Below are 21,003 nucleotides of genomic sequence, written 5' to 3'. Positions count from 1 at the left end.
GGGGAGGGATCACGGGAGGCTTGGATTGCAGCACAAGATGCACTGACTAGACTTGACGCCTCCAAGGCAAACAGGAAAAGGTTCTTTTCAAAAATGGCCTTCTATGAAGAGGGGGAGCAGACGGGCAAACTCCTGGCCAAAATAGTACAATCACAACAGACGTCCCCATCCATTGGAGCTCTGAGGGTGGAGGGGGGACAGCTAGTCAATACTCCTGATCGGGTGATGAGGGAACTGGTTAGATTTTACGCTAACCTGTATGAATCAAAGCAAACATACACTGGGGAGGAGACTCAGGATTTTCTACAGGGGATAGATCTACCGTGCTTAACGGAGTCCCAGGCGGAGTCCCTTGAGACTCCTATCACCATTGAGGAGATGATAGAGGCGGCTAATTCTTTTCCTAATAACAAGGCACCTGGGGATGATGGTATCCCGATAGAAGTGTACAAACAATATGGAGATGTTGTGCTCCCGAAACTGCTTCATACTCTGAATGCGGCCAGGGAGTCGCAACGTCTACCGGACTCCATGAGACAAGCTAGCATAGTTCTCTTACTCAAACCAGGGAAGGATCCATTAGATCCTGGCTCCTATAGGCCAATCTCGCTACTGCAGAGCGATATAAAAATATTGGCAAAGGTCTTAGCAATAAGATTGAATAAAGTAATAGCTAAGATTATACACACGGATCAGTCGGGATTTATCCCGGAACGATCCACGGCCATTAATCTCAGGAGACTGTTCGTTAACATTCAGTCGACGGCAGACAATATGGGGGATAGAGCACTGTTGTCTTTAGATGCTCACAAAGCATTTGATAGCATTGAATGGCAGTTCCTATGGGCGACACTGAGCAGATTTGGATTCGGACCGGTGTTTCAGTCGTGGGTGCGGCTCCTGTACGACTCCCCCCTGGCGGTTATTAGAGAGGAGGGCAGAGTGTCTTCTCCCTTCCCACTGCATAGGGGGACCCGGCAGGGGTGCTCCCTCTCACCCTTGCTGTTTGCGGTTGCCATAGAACCGTTGGCAGCTCTGGTGCGCTCTAACCAGAGGATTACTGGATTTAGGTATGGGTCGACGCATGAAAAACGTATGCTATACGCGGACGATACGATGCTATTACTAGGAGACACGTTGGGATCCCTTAGCGAGGCGATGTCTGTGGTTCAGACCTTCGGTTCCTACTCTGGCCTACTGATTAATTGGACCAAGTCCGCAATAATGCTATTAGACTCGACGGCTCCGTCGGACCCCACATTGCAGAACATTCCGGTGGCGAACAAAATCAAGTATCTCGGGGTCTGGGTTACCCCCCAGCCTCTGGACTATGTTACGCTTAACCTTTCTCCCTTAGTAGGCAGAATTAAAGAAAAAATTAAAGTCTGGTCAAAATTGAAAATGTCCCTAGTAGGCAGGGTAAACCTCACGAAGATGGTGTTTATGCCGCAATTATTGTATGTTCTACATAATACTCCCATGGTTGTCCCCCTCAAAGTTTTCAGGATTATCAATTCCCTATTCCGCTCTTTTCTGTGGCTTAATAAGACTCCCAGGATCAAACTAGAACAGCTCCAAAGGCCAAAGGAGGCGGGAGGGCTTGCCCTCCCAAATCCCTGGTTGTATTACATTGCAGCTCAACTACAACATATTGCCAGAGCCATGAAAGGGGGACTAGGAGACCCGGTGGTAGACATAGTGAAGCATATGACGGGAATAGACAGCATGGTGACTGGGCTCGAATCTTTACAAATGTGCCAAATCAAATAGACTCTTTCCCACGTATGCGCTAATGCAGAAAGTCTGGAATAAAACACGACAGCTACAAAACATAGAGGGTTTTACGGGACACAGCCCAATTTGGAACAATCGCTACTATGAGGAGCTGCTGTCCCTGACATGTGGCGAGCGGTGGAGGAGGTATGGGGTCACACATCTGGTCCATATATTCTCCGGGGGCCGTCTGCTCCCATTTGCGGAGCTCCGGGAGAAGTTTAAACTACCTCAGACAATGCACTTTTTTTATCTGCAACTGAGGCATGCCATCAGGGCCCAGGCAGGGAACAACCCTTGGATTCTGTCCCCAGCACCAATTTTCCACTTTATGACTGGGGTGGCTGGTACTAGGGGTTTTATCTCAGAGGCTTACGCTAGGCTTCTATCAGCATTTCTGCCAGGCTTTCCCTCTAGAGAAAAAACAAGATGCGCTACACATAATAAAAATGCATAAATGTGTCCAAAAACGAATAAAGTAAATCATCCGTGAAAAATATGATGAATATAAATGAACAACAAATTATCAGAAAAAAGTCCTTAATGGAAGCAAAAAAATCCTTTCACCAGTGAATATGAAAAGAAAAGTCCATGTTGGTAAGTGACAATCCAAAAAAAGAAAAAGAAGAGACCTCCACCAAACGAGTAATGAATCTGCTTACCAGATTCCCGGTGGTCTCTTAGTTAAAAGAAGACCCCAGGTAGCATGAAGATTTTAAACTCTACGGAGTAAAGGCTTGTATGGACAATCCAGATAACGATCTCGGTTGCACTCCCGTGTTAGAGGATACGAAGTTGTCTCTGGTTCAGCAATTGCTTGACACACGGAATGTGACAGTTGTAGCACATGTCCTGGATACGTCTGTGTGTGGTGGCTCTTGAAGCACCAACACCAGCCGTAGTCCACTCCTTGTGAATGTCCCCTAAATTCTTGAATGGCCTTTTCTTTACATTCCTTTCAAGGCTGCGGTTATCCCTGTTGCTTGTGCACCTTTTTCTAACAAACTTTTTCCTTCCATTCAACCTTCTATTAATATGCTTGGATACAGCACTCTGAACAGCCAGCTTCTTTAGCAATGACCTTTTGTGACTTACCCTTGCTTGTCTTCTGGACAACTGTCAGCAGTCTTTCCCATGATTGTGATTCCTACTGAACTGGACTAACAGACCATTTAAAGGCTCAGGAAACCTTTACAGGTGTTTTGAGTTAATTAGCTGATTAGAGCGTGACACCACGAGTCTACAATATTGAACTTTTTCACAATATTCTACTTTTCGGAGACACAAAATTTGGGGTTTTCACTAGCTGTAAGCCACATTAATCAAAATTAAAAGAAAGAAATGCTTGAATTATAAATCACTGTGTAAATCTATATAAAAACTATGAGTTTCACGTTTTGAATAGAATTACTGAAATAAATTAACATTTTGATGATCTAGACTAGAGACATTTTTTTTTTATTTTTTTTTACTTATTTAGAACACATTTTTTGTTTGGTAATTTTCATAACTTTTATTTTCTTATTTAATAAGAGAGTGGTCACGGGTTTCAAGTACTGTTGCAAGGAGAGGAGAAATTATTTGTTTATTCCAGCTGCACCTATATTTTGGGATTCACAGGACCCTAAAGACCTCTTCACACCTATATATTGTCAACAGAAATCAATGTAAACACATGGAAATATGTTTACATGTGCTGAATACCAACAGATATCAAAGTGCACATTAACCACTTAAGGACCACCTCCTGCACATTTACGTCAGCAGAATGGCACGGCTGGGCACAGGCACGTACAGGTACGTCCCCTTTTAATGCCCAGCCGTGGGTCACGGACGTGCGCACGCAACCCGGTCCGAAGCTCCGTGACCGCGGGACCCGATCGCCGCGGTTACCCGCAATCAGTCACAGGAGCTGAAGAACGGGGAGACCTTCCCCGTTCTTCACAGTGGTAGTGTCACTGATCGTCTGTTCCCTGATATAGGGAAAGACGATCAATGACGTCACAAGTCCAGCCCCGCCCCCTACAGTTAGAAACACATATGAGGTCACACATAGCCCCTACAGCACCCCCTAGTGGTTAACTCCTAAACTGCAATTGTCATTTTCACAGTAATCAATGCATTTATATAGCACTTTTTGCTGTGAAAATGACAATGGTCACAAAAAATGTGTCAAAATTGTCCGATGTGTCCGCCATAATGTCGCAGTCACAAAAAAAAAACGCTGATCGCCGCCAAAACTATCCCCTATTTTGTAAACACTATAAATTTTGCGCAAACCAATCGTTTAACGCTTATTGCGTTTTTTTTTTTTACCAAAAATAGGTAGAAAAATAAGTATCGGCCTAAACTGAGGGGGAAAAAAAAAGTTTTTTATATCTTTTTTGGGGATATTTATTACAGCAAAAAGTAAAAAATATAGAATTTTTTTCAAAAATGTCGCTCTATTTTTGTTTATAGCGCAAAAAAATAAAACTGCAGAGGTGATCAAATACCACCAAAAGAAAGCTCTCTTTGTGGGAAAAATAGGATTTTTTGTACTCACCGTAAAATCCTTTTCTCTGACGTCCATGGACGGACACAGCTCCTTAAGTCTTGACAAGTGGGTTATGTTCCCTGTTTACAGGAGAGGACTAGGCAGAAACATGTTAAATGGTTAAATACATGTTACATTAACAGAGTTGAACAGCCCCGCCCAGGGGGCGGTCCCTCCAGACATAACCCTCCTCACCGCAGCTTGCAGCCTCAGTTCGTAACAAGCAGTACAAACCTAAAAAGGAGGGGTGGGAGCTGTGTCCGTCCATGGACGTCAGAGAAAAGGATTTTACGGTGAGTACAAAAAATCCTATTTTCTCTTATCGTCCATGGACGGACACAGCTCCTTAAGTCTTGACAAGTGGGACGTCCCCAAGCAGCGTCAAAAAACGAGGGGTGGGAAATATATCAGTAAAACCAATTTTAACTTCACCCCAAAACAAGCAGAGCTCCTCAAATGGAGGAGATGCAACTTCAAACGGCCGCCTGCAAACACTAGCGGGCGAAAAAAAGCATCAGAAGATGCACTCACAGCAACCATGTAAATTCTGGAAAGGCTGTGAACGGACGACCAAGTCGCCGCCTCGCACACCTGAGACCGACGCATGTTGTCGGACCGGAAAAGGGGGGCCCGCCCCTTAAGAACACAGGCCTGTATGACAGCCTACCTGATCCACCTAGAAATGGTGGGCAACGAGATTGTCAGTCCCCTTTTGTGGACCAGACACCGACACTAAAGAGTCAGATCTTCCGAAACTGAGCAGTAGCAGGCTAGTATACCCGCAAAGTGCGTACCCCGCCTAAAGTATGAAAGGCAACCTCCGTAGGATGCGGCGGCCGAGGACAGAAAGATGTGAGAAACAATGTCCTTATTCTGGCGAAAAAGCCGAAACCACCTTCGGAAGAAGGGTAGGTCGCGGACGCACCACCACCTAAGGCTATGAAGGATCAAACATGGCGGCTTGCAAGACAAGAGCGCCAACTCAGAAACCCCTCTGTAACAGAGGTAAAAGCCACTTAAAGGGGCCACTTCTGAGGTAGTGTCCACTGAAAGAACACAGCCAAGGCTGAAATCTGCCCCCAAACGGTGCTCTAAGCTAATTTTTTGATCCACCGAGCTGTAAAAACAGCAGGCCGATGGACCCCGAGTACGTCCGTGGACGTCACTCCATCTCTTTGCACCCAGAGATGTAGGTCCGCCAGACACAACGGTAGGTTCACCGGAAGAAGACTACCGTGCCCTCAGCATTGTTGAGGTGACTGGGTCGGACAGACCCCGGTCCCTTAAAGTCTGGCTTCCAATAGCCCTGTTGAGCAAGTCAGTGACTGTACAACAGGAGGAAGTATGGGACCTCGAGACAGGAGGACCTCCTGCCCTGGCTACCGCCAGGGTACCTCCGCTACCAGGCGGCCGAAATCGGCGCACCCAGGATCTGAAGCTATTAAAGTCGTCGGGATTCCTCAGCCTCCACTCTGTGGGGAAGCCACTACAATGGGGGAAAGGCATAAAAGTCGCAGAGACAGACCCCACAGGGCCACCAGCGCAACTTGCACGTCTGTACCAGATCGCTAGATCTGGCCACTAACCTTGATACCCCTGTGGCTGAGACGAGTGGCTAGGAGATCCATGCCCTGCGAGGCTCACCTCCTGCCGGGGAGTTGACTCCATGTACCAAGACCAGTTGTCCTGATTCAACATCAGGCGACTCCAGTAGCCCGCCTGCCGGCATACCTGATGGTAGCCCGAAGCCACCGGCGTGGCGTTGTTAGGTTGAATCAAGATCGGACGACCTTGCAACCCCCTCGACCATGAGGAGAGGCATAGCCTCTCATAGTACCGCCCATAGTACTAGGGAAAGTAACAGTAGACAAGGTCTACGGCACCTGGTATTTCCAGGCGGACTCCCACCTAGGTGCTAACCAGGCCCGAGCTTGGGCAGTTACCGAGATTGGGCGCATATAGGCCTGTGTGGTCGTAGGTCCACTCACGTCCAGCGACTCTGGGCCGACCGGACCCCCCAGACGCCCTCACAACCCTAGAGGTTGGCGTCCATTGTAATCTCCACAGAAGGGAAGAAACCACCTCCCAGACCGAAAAGTCAGGGATCCCAGCCACCAATTCAGAGAGACACTGACTAGGTGGCGTACCTGAATCTGATGATTCAGAGACCAGAGATTCGACAGCATTTCCCTCTGGAAAAAAACACGAGTGTGGCAACTAGGCATACTCTACCGCCTCGGAGGAGGCTATCCACAGACCTAGAATTTGCTTGCAAATGGAGAGACCAATTGCGTGATGTCAATAATCACCACCGACTGAAGAGTCTGCAAGTTCTCCAGGGAGAAAAAAGACCTTTGCCACCGAGGAGTCCGGAAGTCGTAGGCACTCCAAACTGAGTCGGAACCAGGGCCGACTCCAAATGTTTAACACCCACCCGAATTCACGGAGGGTCCGAAAAGCCACAGACACAACCTCTGAGTCAGGAAGTCGTCTAGTAGCCACGACAGCAAAGCCTCGCTGTCCCAACAAGGATAGGATAAGTGCAAAACTCCTTGGTGAAAATCATTGGTGGCGCCCAACGTGGGGCACGAACCCACGACCCTGAGATTAAGAGTCTCGTGCTCTACGACTGAGCTAGCCGGGCTGCTGGCACCAGTTCAAAAGGAAGGCCCACAACTGACCGTGGGCATCTCCATCGCGAGGCACAGAAAAACTCTATGACTTGCGCAAAGTTGAACAAGCATGTATGCGTCCTTATGTCCAAGGACGCCAGAAAGTCCCCCGGATGGAGCGCAGCTAAAAGCTATATAGGTAGCAGCCCCATGGTGGGTCGTACCTATGACCTTTTGCACCGAAGTGCAAGTGGCTACCCCACTGAACGAATGGATTCCGAGCGGACCTACCCATCATTCACAAAGACCTTTAGGTCCTTGAAGCCCAAAATCGGATGGATCATGCCCATCCTTGGGACCGAGATAGAGTCCCTCAAACCACTAGTCCTGCGGAAAAGATAAAATCACACCGCAGCTTAGCAAGTCCCATACTGCTCAAAGGCAGACCGAGCCGGGAGAGGGAGACACGAGGGAAGAAAACTGTTCGGTGGATCAGAAGGGACCCTATCTAGTACCCCGAAGATACCACCTCACAGACCCACTGTCGGAGGGCAGGGAGGTTCACCGAGCTGTTAACAGCAAAGGCGACCCCCCACTTAAGAGACGGGCAGGGGAAGCTACATACATTGGCGGGTTCGGGTGCCGGCGCAATTGGCTTACGCACCCAGGGACGGATCAGCCCCCCAGCTGAGCCCTTGTCGGCCCAGGAGGTTCGCCCGCGGCCCCTGACTGACGGAAAAAGACCGCTTTGGAAAAAGAAGGACCCGGCCCACGGCGGGGCCCCTTCCCCCTGGAAGCCTGAGGGAGGAGAGCGCTCTTCCCTCCAGTGACATCCTTGATAATGTCAACCAGCAAGGACCCAAAGGTCTCCCACCCAAAAAGGGTAAATCAGTCAGGGCGTATGTTAGAGACCTGGCCAGCAGACCAGCATTCCAACCAGAGAAGGCGCCATCTCAGAAACCAAAGCCCTGGATATCAAGGGCGCGGCATCCAGTGAAACATCACAGACATATACAGGGCCCTGGACCTGCAGGTCCGTTAGCCTAACAACTTCGGGAGAGAGTAAAGTACTCATTGCATTGTCCGGGAATCGAACCCGGGCCTCCCGCGTGGCAGGCGAGAATTCTACCACTGAACCACCAATGCATTTATCCACTGTATGGTTCAAAATGCTCACTCAGTGAGCGACTGGGATCCAGAGTAGTGGCCACAATAGGCCGCAAGACAGACCCCAGCATGATAGACATGGAACGGGTCAGAACTTCGGATCTTCTCAGTCAAATTCATACAAGCGGGGGTGTCCCGCAATAGGGGGGGGTGGTCACCTATACATGACGCCCGGAGGGTCCACCACCGGAGGAGAAGCCCACTCTCTTAAAAGGCTCCCCTCAAGGGGCACCGAGCCGCCAGGCGGTGAGGGACTACAAAAGCCCTCAGTGGCTTTTCTCATTCCGCGTTTTTTTTTTTTTTTTTTAAATTAGCAAGAAAGGGCACAGAAGGAAAACCTACACAGAGCGGTCTGATTTGTGTGATCCCAAAAAAGACCGAGCCCTCAGCGGAAACCCAGCTGCACTATCCAGCTACAGGGAGTCCCGTACAGCAGTGAGAAGCGCACCTCTAAGTGCCTTATCCTGCACCCCCAGGTATCTGGTCCATGGCTCCATCTGTGACAGAGCATTCCCCAGGGGATAAGAGGGGGGGGGGGGAGGAGGGCACTCCTTTGACCCCTGCCCGTCCACAGTCCCCCACCCTGGCACCAAGGTGTCCAGGACAAACAGTAAAAAACCATCTGTGGGATCCCAGGTGGGGAAGGACCAGATACTGACTCCAATAGAGCAACCCATACACATAGTGTGTATGTATAAATTGCCATTGATTTACAGAAGCTCCAACGCCCTATGCAGGGCAACACACCCTTCGCTGCGCTGGTCGGGGGTATACCAGGGGACTCACCGAGGAGGAGACTGCCCAGCGCGCCATCCGCCCACAGCACACGGCGTGTGGGGAGGAAAAAATACTGTGAGGAGACTGCGGCATCCGAGGGACCTGTGTGTACCGTAGGATTCAGCACTAGGGGTCAGCCAAGATGGCCGCCGAACGTCCTCGGAGCGCGGCTACGGCAAAATGGCCGCCAATGGGAGTTTTCAATGCAATTGAAAACCACCCCAAAAATGGCGCCAGAGCCGGCCGAATGGCGGCAAAACGCAGCATTTAAACAGCAAAAGCCTCTAAGGCTTTTAAAAGTGTAAAAAATAAAAAAATACACACAGAAACCTCACAGAAAAACTCAGGCCAGACACAGTCCCCTCAGGGAGCCCCCCCCCCCCCCGACAGCGGCAAATGTTTGCAATGCAGCAGAGGGAAAGGAGCAGGGGAGGGAGGAGAAAAGGCCCCAAACCCCGGGAATGCCCAGCCGTACCAACCCACCTAAGCTGGAGGGACTGTACTTGCCTCAGAGCGAGCATTCGCTGACGCATTCCTGACAGAACTACAACCGCAATGGAGGTAGCTGTCGGCCCGGTCCACTGTGAGTGAGACAACACCACAGCCCAGTCATATGTGGACCTCGGAGCAAAGCTCACCGGCCACCTCAGGAGTCATGAGGTATGGCGTGGCAGACCAAGCCTCTTTGCAAAGGTGTGTCCACGCATGCTGGTCGGACTGAGAAGACTACAAGGATCTATAATATCCAGCCTGTCTCTCAGCCGACAGTTGAAAGAAGATTCTTTAAGAAAAAATTAAAAGAAAGAAAATAAAAGAAAATTTCTCCTCAAGGCGCTGGGCCCAAAGGGAGCCATACGTCCATCTCCTTTGCTAGGCAGAACGAAACTGAGGCTGCAAGCTGCAGTGAGGAGGGTTATGTCTGGAGGGACCGCCCCCTGGGCGGGGCTGTTCAACTCTGTTAATGTAACATGTATTTAACCATTTAACATGTTTCTGCCTAGTCCTCTCCTGTAAACAGGGAACATAACCCACTTGTCAAGACTTAAGGAGCTGTGTCCGTCCATGGACGATAAGAGAAAAAAGGACGCCAATTTTGTTTGGGAGCCACGTCGCACGACCACGCAGTCAGTTAAAGCGACGCAGTGCCGAATCGCAAAAAGGGGCAAGGTCCTTTAGCTGCATAATGGTCCGGGTCTTAAGTGGTTAATACGTGTTGATGCTCACTGTGAAACAATAATGTGTTTTATGATGCATGCTGATGTTAATATGTTTTAAGGCATATGCTTTGAAGTGTTTCCATTGAGATTAATGGAAGGTGCATTAAGGAACAATGCATAGATATAAGAGAAGCCTGCCTTCATTCCCTCTCTCTGAATAAAACCGAAACAGAGATATGAGACGATGAGTCACTGTTTTGATTAATTCCATTTTGTGTGCAAATTAGGCCTCTTCCCCACGAGGGGGACTACGTTGCTACGGAGTCCGCCAGCTCCCGCCGGCTCAGCGGGAGATCTCTCCGCTGAGCCGGTGGATGACAAGTCCCTCTCTGCTCACAAAGCGGGGAGGGGCTTGTGCCGCTGTCTCCTACGGAGAGATCTGGTGAAAACGGACAGCATGTCCGTTTTCATCAGAGCTCATCCGATATGGACAGATGGGGACGTATTGACATCCGTCTGATTTTGGCGGCTCGGATCGAGTCGGATGTCAGCGGACATGTCTCCACTGACATCCGACGCTCCATAGGCATGCATTGAGGGGCCTTTCAGGTCCGCTATCAAAACTGACAGGCGGACCTGAACAGTCCGACTGTGTGAAAAGGGGCCTTAATCTCATTATTGAGTGATGTGGCTAACAGACTTTATCAGCAAAGTAGATAAGGAGAGCCTAAAAATTTGAAAATAAACATAGAGCTTCATGTGATGGCCATATATGAGGAAAAAATCTATAACAAATATTTTAGTTTTGTACATAATAAAGAAGTATACACAAAATTACAATATATTTTTAAAAATAAGTAAGTATTTAACTAGTTGCTAGTTGTAGCAAATCGTTTGTTCATTACAGCTAGTGAGATTAATTGTTTTAACTTACCAGGTGTCTCTGCAGACACTTAAGACTCTTGACATATTTGAGGCAGAATTCACATAAGTAAAGGACAGGTAACACAGTCAACTCTTGGGGGTATGGAGAGAAGTACCAAGGCTTGAGGCGGTGACGTCCTAGCTCAATACATTCAATGTTCTTCATGCGTGTAATAATGTCATCGTGGCTGCGGTCAGACACCAAGCTTCCTGTCATTCGTGGTGCAGTTGGGATTCCATCTGAGCTATCCTGGGAGTCCTAAGGTATGCAAGACAGAATATTATGTTAACCTAGCCCTCAAACAAACCAGGCTGCTTAGAATACATCTTTGAATGCATCCAGAAATTACTACATGTTAACCCCTTCACTACCAGTGTCATTTTCACAGTAATCAGTGCATTTTTATAACACCTTTCGCTGTGAAAATTACAATGGTCCCAAAAATGTGTCAAGTATCCGCCATAATGTTGCAGTCACGAAAAAAAAAAAATCACTGATCGCCACCATTAGTAGTAAAAAAAAAAATATATTTTATAAAAATGCCATAAAACTACACCCTATTTTGTAAACGCTCTAACTTTTGCGCAAACCAATCAAATGCTTATTGCAATTTTTTTTTACCAAAAATATATAGAAGAATACATATGGGCCTAAATTGAGAAAAAAAAAAAAGTAAAAAATATTGCATTTTTTTCAAAATTGTCACTTTTTGTTTATAGCGCAAAAAATAAAAACCGCAGGTGATCAAATAACACCAAAAGAAAGATCTATTGGTGGGGAAAACAAGGACATAAATTTTGTTTGGAAAACACGTCGCACGACTGCGTAATTGTCAGTCAAAGCAACGCAGTGCCGAATCGCAAAAAGGGGCCTGGTCCTTTAGCTGCATATTGGTCCGGGTCTTAAGTGGTTCATTTAAAATATCATAAAACTTTTACACACAAGAGTAATCATAACTTCTCTCATGTGAAAATAGTATTTTAAAATCAAACTGTTAGGCCCCATGTACACTGGTGCTGCGAAACGGACGTTCAGAGGCAGTTGGACACTTTTTTCAACTGCCACTGAACTCATTTAATGTTATCCTATCTGTACATGTACACAGGTTGGTTTACTGTCGTTTTTAGGCATTTGCGCGTTTATAGGCCCTTTTTTTTTTTTTTTTCAGACGTTGACATTTCCACGGCTAAACGCTGTAACTCGCATTTAGTTTATAGGCATTTTTCGTTTTTTTGGCCATTTAAAAATTGTTAAAACGCTTCTAAACGCAAACGCAGCTAAACTTGGCATGGAAACGTGGCAAAACTGACGTTTTAAACGTGGGTTACTATGTATCTGTCAAGTTAAATCGTTCAGGAGAGGTTGTAAAAATATCCCGTGTACATGAAGCCCAATTCATAGTTAATCATAGTATTTCTCAATAGCCAAATGTAAAAAGAAAAAAAAATGTATTACCTCATCAATCAGTACTTCATCGGCACCCAGACAATTTGATTTCCTTTTTCGTCCAGGAGGTACAGCAGGGGCACTCGGCCGTCGTGCTGCCCCATTCTACAAGAAAGAACCAGAAGAGCCAACAGGCACTTTATGAAGTTTCAGTGGTTTCAAATATATAGACTTAAGAATACATTTAAAGGAACACTAAAGGTTTTGTTTTTTATTAGATCACTTGATTGCTGCAAGCTACAGCATTTAAATATCACTTACCTCGTTTTTCCTTTTGACCTCCAAAATACAGTAATCCAGGTTTGAAAATGCCATTTCCTGTCACTCTTCTTGCTTTCCACCAGCATCTGAGCCGTTTTGCATGGTGGAAAGCAGAATGTGCTCACCCCCTCCCTATGACTACAGCCCTGCGTGAAGATGCTCTCTTATCCCTCACAGGCATGGAGGCTAAGCCTAATGGGAACTGTAGTTTTTAATTGTGAAGGAATAATGGACTTTATAGGCACCAATGGTCAACATAGAATGTAAAAGAAGTTTTTTATTGATACAAGCCCAGAGCCCTGGGTAATTGAATCAACAATTACAATATAGAAAAACAATATTAAAAAACATATAATTGACTATATTAAAAACATTAGTAAGCATAGAATATCTCTAAAATGCTAATAACCCATAGGGGTTGTACAAAAACCACAGATAGTCCACATGGGACAACAACAACAGTTGGTGAACAAACGTAGGCTTCAATTTGTGTATTTTTATACATATGCTCTACATGTTTCGCATGTTACTGCTTCTTCGGGAGCTTAAAAAGAATATTTTCTGGAAGGAAAAACATAGACTATTATTGGTTTCAGATTTTAATTTAACATTGTATATTTTGTGAATCAGAATAAGTAGTGTTTCTTGTGCAAAAAAGCACCATAAAAAATGACTCAGTTTGCCAAGAGCCGCCAAACCACCGGTGCAACCAAAGGGATCAAAATTATATCAATTATACTCCATTAGACATACTCTCTATTTCTCTCCCCCTCGTTTGTTTTTCTGCTACTGTAGTTTTGCTCTCTTTCTTATGTTCCTATGACTATCCACCTCCCTACAGATATTTCCAATGTCTAGACATGATTATGTATAAAAATATTGAATATGCTTGTATTACTCTATGCATGTCCTGCTTCACTTGGCAGCAATAATTCATGGCCACTTTCACCATGTACTGGCTGGTGGCGTGTTACTATGTATAATTTAATTTTGTTTATGATCTTCCTCTTTTTAGGAATTACTACTTTAAGTTTCTTTTACCCATGACTCAGTTTGCCATAGCTGCTAGGACTGGCGCATCTGTTTTTTGGGTTTCATGGGGGGGTTGTGTACGGCCAGATAACCGCAGCGTATCCTATGCTGCGGTTTGTTAGGGGATGGATGAGAGATTTTCGGCCTGACCTGTATTGTGTTGATGGCTATGCCATCGAATACGTGCAGTGCCGGTCCGACACGCCCCGCCTAATCCCATTGGCGGAGCGTGTTCTTACACTCCTCCCCTTCCACGAGGACCGGCCCGGTTACTCGCGTTGGCTCTGGCAGGCGTCATCTGACGCCCATGGAGCTTGCGTTGTCAGGGGATTGGCCCTCGTGATCTCTGGTCGGAACACGTGATGCGGAAGTCCCATCCGCTCACGTGATCGGAGACATGCAGGCTTATAATGGAGCAGGATCCCCAGGAAGCTGCACGTTTGCTCCCATAGACAGTGCGTGTGAGACAACAGGTGTACCTGGACATGGTAAGCACTCCTTTATGGGTCTCTTTCTTTTTCTTTTGGTAGCGGTGACTGGCATTATTGGCTATGTTTATAACAGCCCTCATTTAGACTATTTTTTGTTTATTCATCCTTTCTCATACAGATACCATCTCATACCACTACAGTTCTGTTCTAACGGTCTGGTCCGGTCTTTTACAATTTTTTGGGGATTTAACCCTTAAGGGCATTTGCCTTTTTTACTCAAAAAGGTGCAGTGTATATACATCATCGTGCACTGCTTCCTAACCCTTGAACCAGCCCTATCCTGACTGTACCCTGTACTTTGGGTATGTATATCTATATTTTTTGATTCGGGTTTCTATATGCATTTATACGTTGCGCAAGCCATAATTTTTTACTAGCACTATCTACTTTTTTATTTACCAGACCCTACTCCAGTTCAAACTTTGTCCGAAAAACTACACCTTTATCCACTGGAAACTGTTACCACATTGATCCAGAAATATCGTTGGAACTTTTACACATATACACAATTTTTTCTTACCTATCATTGCTGATGGTAGGTTTATTTTACTTTTTTACTTCTTTTACTATTATATTATCTCGTCTCTCTATACACACAAAATGGTTCACTCTCACTTGTTCACTGGTGATGTGTGGAGCTTCGCTATCACCTTTCCCTGACTCTATTACCACCGACAATTTGAGGTATATATATATATATATATACTATTTTCTTCTTCTTGCCGCACTATCTAGGCATATCCGTCACTACTCGCCACTCTTTCTATTCTGGCGAGGACGGTGCTATTTCTTAACACCTCTGATTAACTATGTGGGTATCTGGCATGTCCCTACACCTCCCTCACCTTTGATCCCTTTGGTTGCACCGGTGGTTTGGCGGCTCTTGGCAAACTGAGTCATTTTTTATGGTGCTTTTTTGCACAAGAAACACTACTTATTCTGATTCACAAAATATACAATGTTAAATTAAAATCTGAAACCAATAATAGTCTATGTTTTTCCTTCCAGAAAATATTCTTTTTAAGCTCCCGAAGAAGCAGTAACATGCGAAACATGTAGAGCATATGTATAAAAATACACAAATTGAAGCCTACGTTTGTTCACCAACTGTTGTTGTTGTCCCATGTGGACTATCTGTGGTTTTTGTACAACCCCTATGGGTTATTAGCATTTTAGAGATATTCTATGCTTACTAATGTTTTTAATATAGTCAATTATATGTTTTTTAATATTGTTTTTCTATATTGTAATTGTTGATTCAATTACCCAGGGCTCTGGGCTTGTATCAATAAAAAACTTCTTTTACATTCTATGTTGACCATTGGTGCCTATAAAGTCCATTATTCCTTCACAATTAAAAACTTCCACTCATGCTAGGACGCGGCACCGCAATACCTTAGGACACCCATAGTCCATCCTATGGTTGGTGTTCCTCTATTTTCTTATTTCATTCCTAATGGGAACTGTAGTTCCCATTAGGCCGTGATGTAGCAAGAATGAATGCGCACCGCAAACCAGGAAGTCAGTGAGAATAATGATTCAGGAGTGACGGAGGTGAATAAAACAGCTCGATTTCAACAGGTATCAAACTAGTTATAATGCAAAACATTACTTTTTACTTTATCAGCTACTGTCAGACTTTAATTTAAGAGGAAAATATTTTTGTCTTTACAACCTCTTTAAGAAATACGTCAGTAAAGGTATCAACAATTGACATTAAGCCATCTTCAGCTAAAAATAACTTTCTACTTAGCTTTGGATATAGCCGTCAGGTTTTATTCCCATTTGGTTCCCTGTTAGAGATTATTCTGCTCACTCCCTGACAGCAAAATCTCCCCAACAGCAAAAGTCAATTTAGTGTGTGCAAGGGTTTAGAACTCGGAATATTTTTATTGCTGGTCAAGTACAGTGCAGGGAAAAAAGTATTTGATCCCCGCTGAATTTTTTTACGTTTGCCCACTCACAAATTGAACAGTCTATAATTTTAATGGTAGGTTTATTTTAACAGTGATAAACAGAAAAACAACAAAATATTCATAAAAACGCATTTCAAAAAAGTTATAAATTGATTTGCATTTTAATGAGTGAAATAAGTATTTGATCCCGTATCGGTAAGATTTCTGTCTCCCAGGTGTCTTCTATACAGGTAACGAGCTGAGATTAGGAGCACTCTTAAAAGTTTAGTGCTCCTAATCTTAGCTTTTTACCTGTATAAAAGATGTCAGCCTCAAAACCTTAATGACTTGGAGAGGATCTGCAAAGAAGAGTGGGACAAAATCACTCCCGAGATGTGTGCAAACCTGGTGGACAACTACAAGGATCGTCTGACCTCTATGATTGTCAACAAGGGTTTTGCCATCAAGTACCAAGTCATGTTTTGCGAAGAAATCAAAATACTTATTTCACTCATTAAAATGCAAATCAATTTATAACTTTTTAAAAAAAAATTTGGGTTGTTATTCAGTCTCTCATTGTTAAAATAAACCTCCTATTAAAATTATAGACTGATCATTTATTTGTCAGTGGGCAAACGTACAAAATCAGCAAGGGATCAAATACTTTTTTCCCTCACTGTATTCCTGTCCTGGTGACACCTGCCCCTCCATCTCTAGTACAAGTGTCACAGAGAGAGAAAATTAAGGAAAATAATCCTAGTTATAAAGAACAGAAGATCTAACTCTACCACACTCACACAAAATTAGAAACATTTTAGCTGGTTTAAAAAAAAGAAAAAAAAAATTACTTGTCTTAAAAGCCCTTTATGTTGGAAGTATAATTAATGTATACATTTAGCAACTACCTAAGCCATTTACATACAAAGTCATGTTTTTTTTTTTAAATACATTTTTCTAAATGTTATATTTTTAATTATTTGATCCTTCACAAAATTATGCCTTGTTTCCACTGAACGGAACGGTTCGGGTCAGTATGTTTGGAACGGTTTAGAATGGACCGGTCTATTCTCGTGAGTGTTTCCGCGGAAAATCGGAACGTCGGGACCATACAGGATTTAGGAAAAATGCCTAGCGCGTCCACCAATCAGTGAGATGTATTTGTAGGTCCGTCCTAATGGAACCGTTCCATTTCTATGGCTCCACATCTCAAGCAGGACCCAGAATGGTCCGGTACGGTTCGCTTTTATGGCACGCTTTCATAATGGAAACACCCAAAATAGCGTACCGAACCGAACCGTACTGAACCGATACGCTCAGTGGAAACGAGGCATTAATTATTTAGCGCTTTAGGTTTAATTTCTATCATTTGCCAAATCTAAAACAAAAAAACTGAATAGAGAAAGGCCTGTGGAGGTTGTATAGATTTTCCTAAGGCGTTTGATACAGTACCCTACAGTGTTTGCTGATTATACAAAGTTTGGCAGGGCAACAACTTCACAATAGGATACTTTGCAAGAAGACAAAGTTAAAATAGAGGGGAGCCAAATGGCAGATGAGGTTTAACAAAAATATAGTTATGTGTGAATAGTCCAATAATAGCGCATAAAAATATTGTATAAAGCAAAGTTATTATATAACAGAGAAAACCCCAAAAAATGCTAAATTAGTTGATTAATAAAATCCTCATGACAAGTTCATTCTCCGTGAAAAACTCCAAAGTGACTTGGTGTAGTAGAAACAGGTAATCAAGTGATTTGAAGCCACTAAATTGGCCTCTCAAAATATTGTAGCATTGGAGATGAACTACAAAGTCCTCATGCACTGGTACCTTGTCCCTGCCCAGATTTCCAAATGCCTGGCCTCATAATCTCCTCTCTGCTTTCGCTGGCTGCACAGAAGCAGGCACCCACCACCACATTAGGTGGACCTGTCCATTGGTAAAACCTTTTGGACTGAAATTCTATATCCTTTCCACACTTTTTGATAGCTCATTGGACCCAAATCCAGTTACAGCCTTACTCAATAAAAAACCTTTGGATGTGACTCGCCTCCAATTTAAACTCCTCCTGCAGGCTACCACTGCAGCTAAACAAACAATCGCCAACGCATGGAAAAATCTCAACATTGTAGAGACCAAAAACAGAGTCCTCCTGGACAAAACTCTCAAATATGAACGCTTATGGCGGACCTGGATTGATCACTTCATCCCCTCAGATTTTGATGAAATGCTATTGTCCCCTTGAACCTTATAAAAATTTGATATCGAAGTCACTCTGATATAGATCTTTAACGTCACCCAAACAAGCCATCCCTCAGGATCCCCTTCCCTCCACCCCTATACCCTCTTCTTCCCCCTGTCAGACTCTATACACACTAGCTCCCCAGATTTGGAATAACCCACTGTAAGAATGATGACCTGTCCTGACCTCAACTAACTTCGATGTTTCAGGAATCAGGTCTATTGGATAACCATAATATCCCCTCTCATTACCATCCTCTTATATCCTATGGTTTACCATCTTCCCTTTTTGTTTTTTTAGTCCTATACCTTTAGATGACCCTTGTACACTGGGCTTCACTTTACGGCCCACTTCTACCACCTCTCCGAGGGTTGTCCCTTTCTGACACTCGGTATACGCGTATGGCATCCCTTAACCTCTAATACCATAGTACAATGCAGTCGTTACATACTTAAATGTTCTACCTTGGTTTATCATTATCCAACTATGACCCAGTCAGTTAAACATTGCATTTCTGGACATTTGGATATATATATTCCCCTTCTCTGGGGACTACAATGTATGTTTCCACGTTTCATGTACGTTTCCTTTCCCTTTGAATATTTCCTTTCACTTAAAATATTTGAAGAGAAAGTATTCACACCCCTTCACATTTTGTCATGTTACAACTAAAAACATACATTTTATTGGGATTTTATGTGATAGACCAGGGATATGCAATTAGCGGACCTCCAGCTGTTGCAAAACTACAAGTCCCATCATGCCTCTGCCTGTCATGATTGTGGCTGTCAAAGCCTTGCAATGCTAATGGAACTTGTAGTTCTGCAACAGCTTGAGGTCCGCTAATTGCATATCCCTGCGATATGCCAACACAAAGTGGCACATAATTGTGAATAAATATCTTAAAGTGGTTGTAAAGCTTTGTGTTTTTTCACCTTAAAGCATCCTATGCATTAAAGGGGTTGTAAAGGTACAATTTTTTTTTTCCTCCTAAAAAGCTTCCTTTACCTTAGTGCAGTCCTCCTTCGCTTACCTCATCCTTCCATTTTGCTTTGAAATGTCCTTATTTCTTCTGAGAAATCCTCACTTCCTGTTCTTCTGTCTGTAACTACACACAGTAATGCAAGGCTTTCTCCCTGGTGTGGAGTGTCGTGCTCACTCCCTCCCTTGGACTACAGGAGAGTCAGGACTCTCTCTACATTGCAGATAGAGAAAGGAGCTGTGTGTTAGTGGGAATCCTGACTCTCCTGTAGTCCAAGGGAGGGGGTGAGCACGACACTCCACACCAGGAAGAAAGCCTTGCATTACTGTGTGTAGTTACAGACAGAAGAACAGGAAGTGAGGATTTCTCAGAAGAAATAAGGACATTTCAAAGCAAAATGGAAGGATGAGGTAAGTGAAGGAAAACTGCACTAAGGTAAAGGAAGCTACCTGAGCCCCGAATCTCTGTGGGCACGATCTCGCAATGCTTTCCCCCAGCTCTTGTGGGCTTTTTATTGGAGGATTGATAGAAGTGCAGCCATTGGCTCCCGCTGCTGTCAATCAAATCAATGACGCTATGGCTGCCGAGTGTAACACACGCTGCCCCGCAAGCTAACCCTCCCCCTAGAGGGGGGGGGGGTTAGCTCTTGCAGGGTGGAGCCAAGACATCCGCCGAGGGACCCAGAAGACATGATCGGACCACTCTGTGCAAAACGAACTGCAGAGTGGAGGTAAGTATGGTATATTTCTTATTTAAAAAAAATAAAAAATTAAACCTTTGCAACCCCTTTAAAAGTGTGGCATGCATTTGTATTCAGCCCCCGAATCAATACTTTGTAGAACCACCTTTTGCTGAAATTACAGCTGCAAGTCTTTTTGGGGATGTCTCTAAGAGCTTTGAACACCTAGAGTGAAATGTTTGCCCATTCCTCTTTGCAAAATAGCTCAAGCTCTGTCAGTTTTAATGGAGAGCGTCTGAACAGCAATTTTCAAGTCTTGCCACCAATTCTCAATTGGATTTAGGTCTGGACTTTGATTGGACCATTCTAACACATGAATATGATTTGATCTAAACCATTACATTGTATCTCTGGCTGTATCTTTAGGTCGTTGACCTGCTGGAAGGTGAACCTCCAAACCCAATCTCAAGTCTTTTGCAGACTCTAACAGGTTTTCTTCCAAGATTGCCCTGTATTTGGCTTCATCCATCTTCCCATCAACTCTGACCAGCTTCCCTGTCCCTGCTGAAGAAAAGCATCTCCACAACATGATGCTGCCACCACCATGTTACATGGTGGGGATGGTGTGTTCAGGGTGATGTGCAATGTTAGTTTTCCACCACACATAGCATTTTGCTTTAGGCCAAAAATTTTAATTTTGGTCTCATCTGAAGAGAGGACATTCTTCCACAAATCTGCTGTGCCCCCACGTGGCTTCTCGCAAACTGCAAATGGGACATCTTATGGCTTTCTTTTAACAATGGCTTTCTTCTTACCACTCTTCCATAAAGGCCAGAAAAACATTTATCATTTTCCTTCTACGTCACAATTATGTGCCACTTTGTGTTGGTCTATCACATAAGATCCCAAGAAAATACATTTATGTTTTTGGTTGCAACATGACAAAATGGTGAACATTTCAAGGGGTATGAATACTGTATCATTGCCCATCAGTGCAGCAGGGAGGAATTTCAAGCAAGCTGTCAGAAGG

The 21,003-nt window shown here is 44.5% G+C and overlaps 1 protein-coding gene and 2 non-coding genes across 3 annotated transcripts in view; all 3 read right to left on the bottom strand.

The window, feature by feature from the left end:
- Positions 1-21,003, bottom strand: part of KAT5 (lysine acetyltransferase 5) — a 61,644-nt gene that overhangs the window by 26,614 nt on the left and 14,027 nt on the right. The window contains exons 7-8 of the mRNA XM_040328890.1: positions 12,403-12,498; positions 10,957-11,205 (exon numbers count right to left, since the gene is read on the bottom strand). Coding sequence (XP_040184824.1) covers positions 10,957-11,205; positions 12,403-12,498 — 345 coding nt within the window. The remainder of the gene's footprint in view (positions 1-10,956; positions 11,206-12,402; positions 12,499-21,003) is intronic.
- Positions 6,882-6,953, bottom strand: TRNAK-CUU. The gene has a single exon. It is a non-coding gene; the product is annotated as a tRNA-Lys (tRNA).
- On the bottom strand, positions 7,997-8,067 carry TRNAG-GCC. Its single transcript has one exon. It is a non-coding gene; the product is annotated as a tRNA-Gly (tRNA).

This window comes from Rana temporaria, chromosome 11 (genome assembly GCF_905171775.1).
Source record: "Rana temporaria chromosome 11, aRanTem1.1, whole genome shotgun sequence".
NCBI lineage: Eukaryota > Metazoa > Chordata > Amphibia > Anura > Ranidae > Rana > Rana temporaria.
Note: the sequence above shows the minus strand (reverse complement) of the source record. Positions and strands in the feature narration are given on the sequence as shown.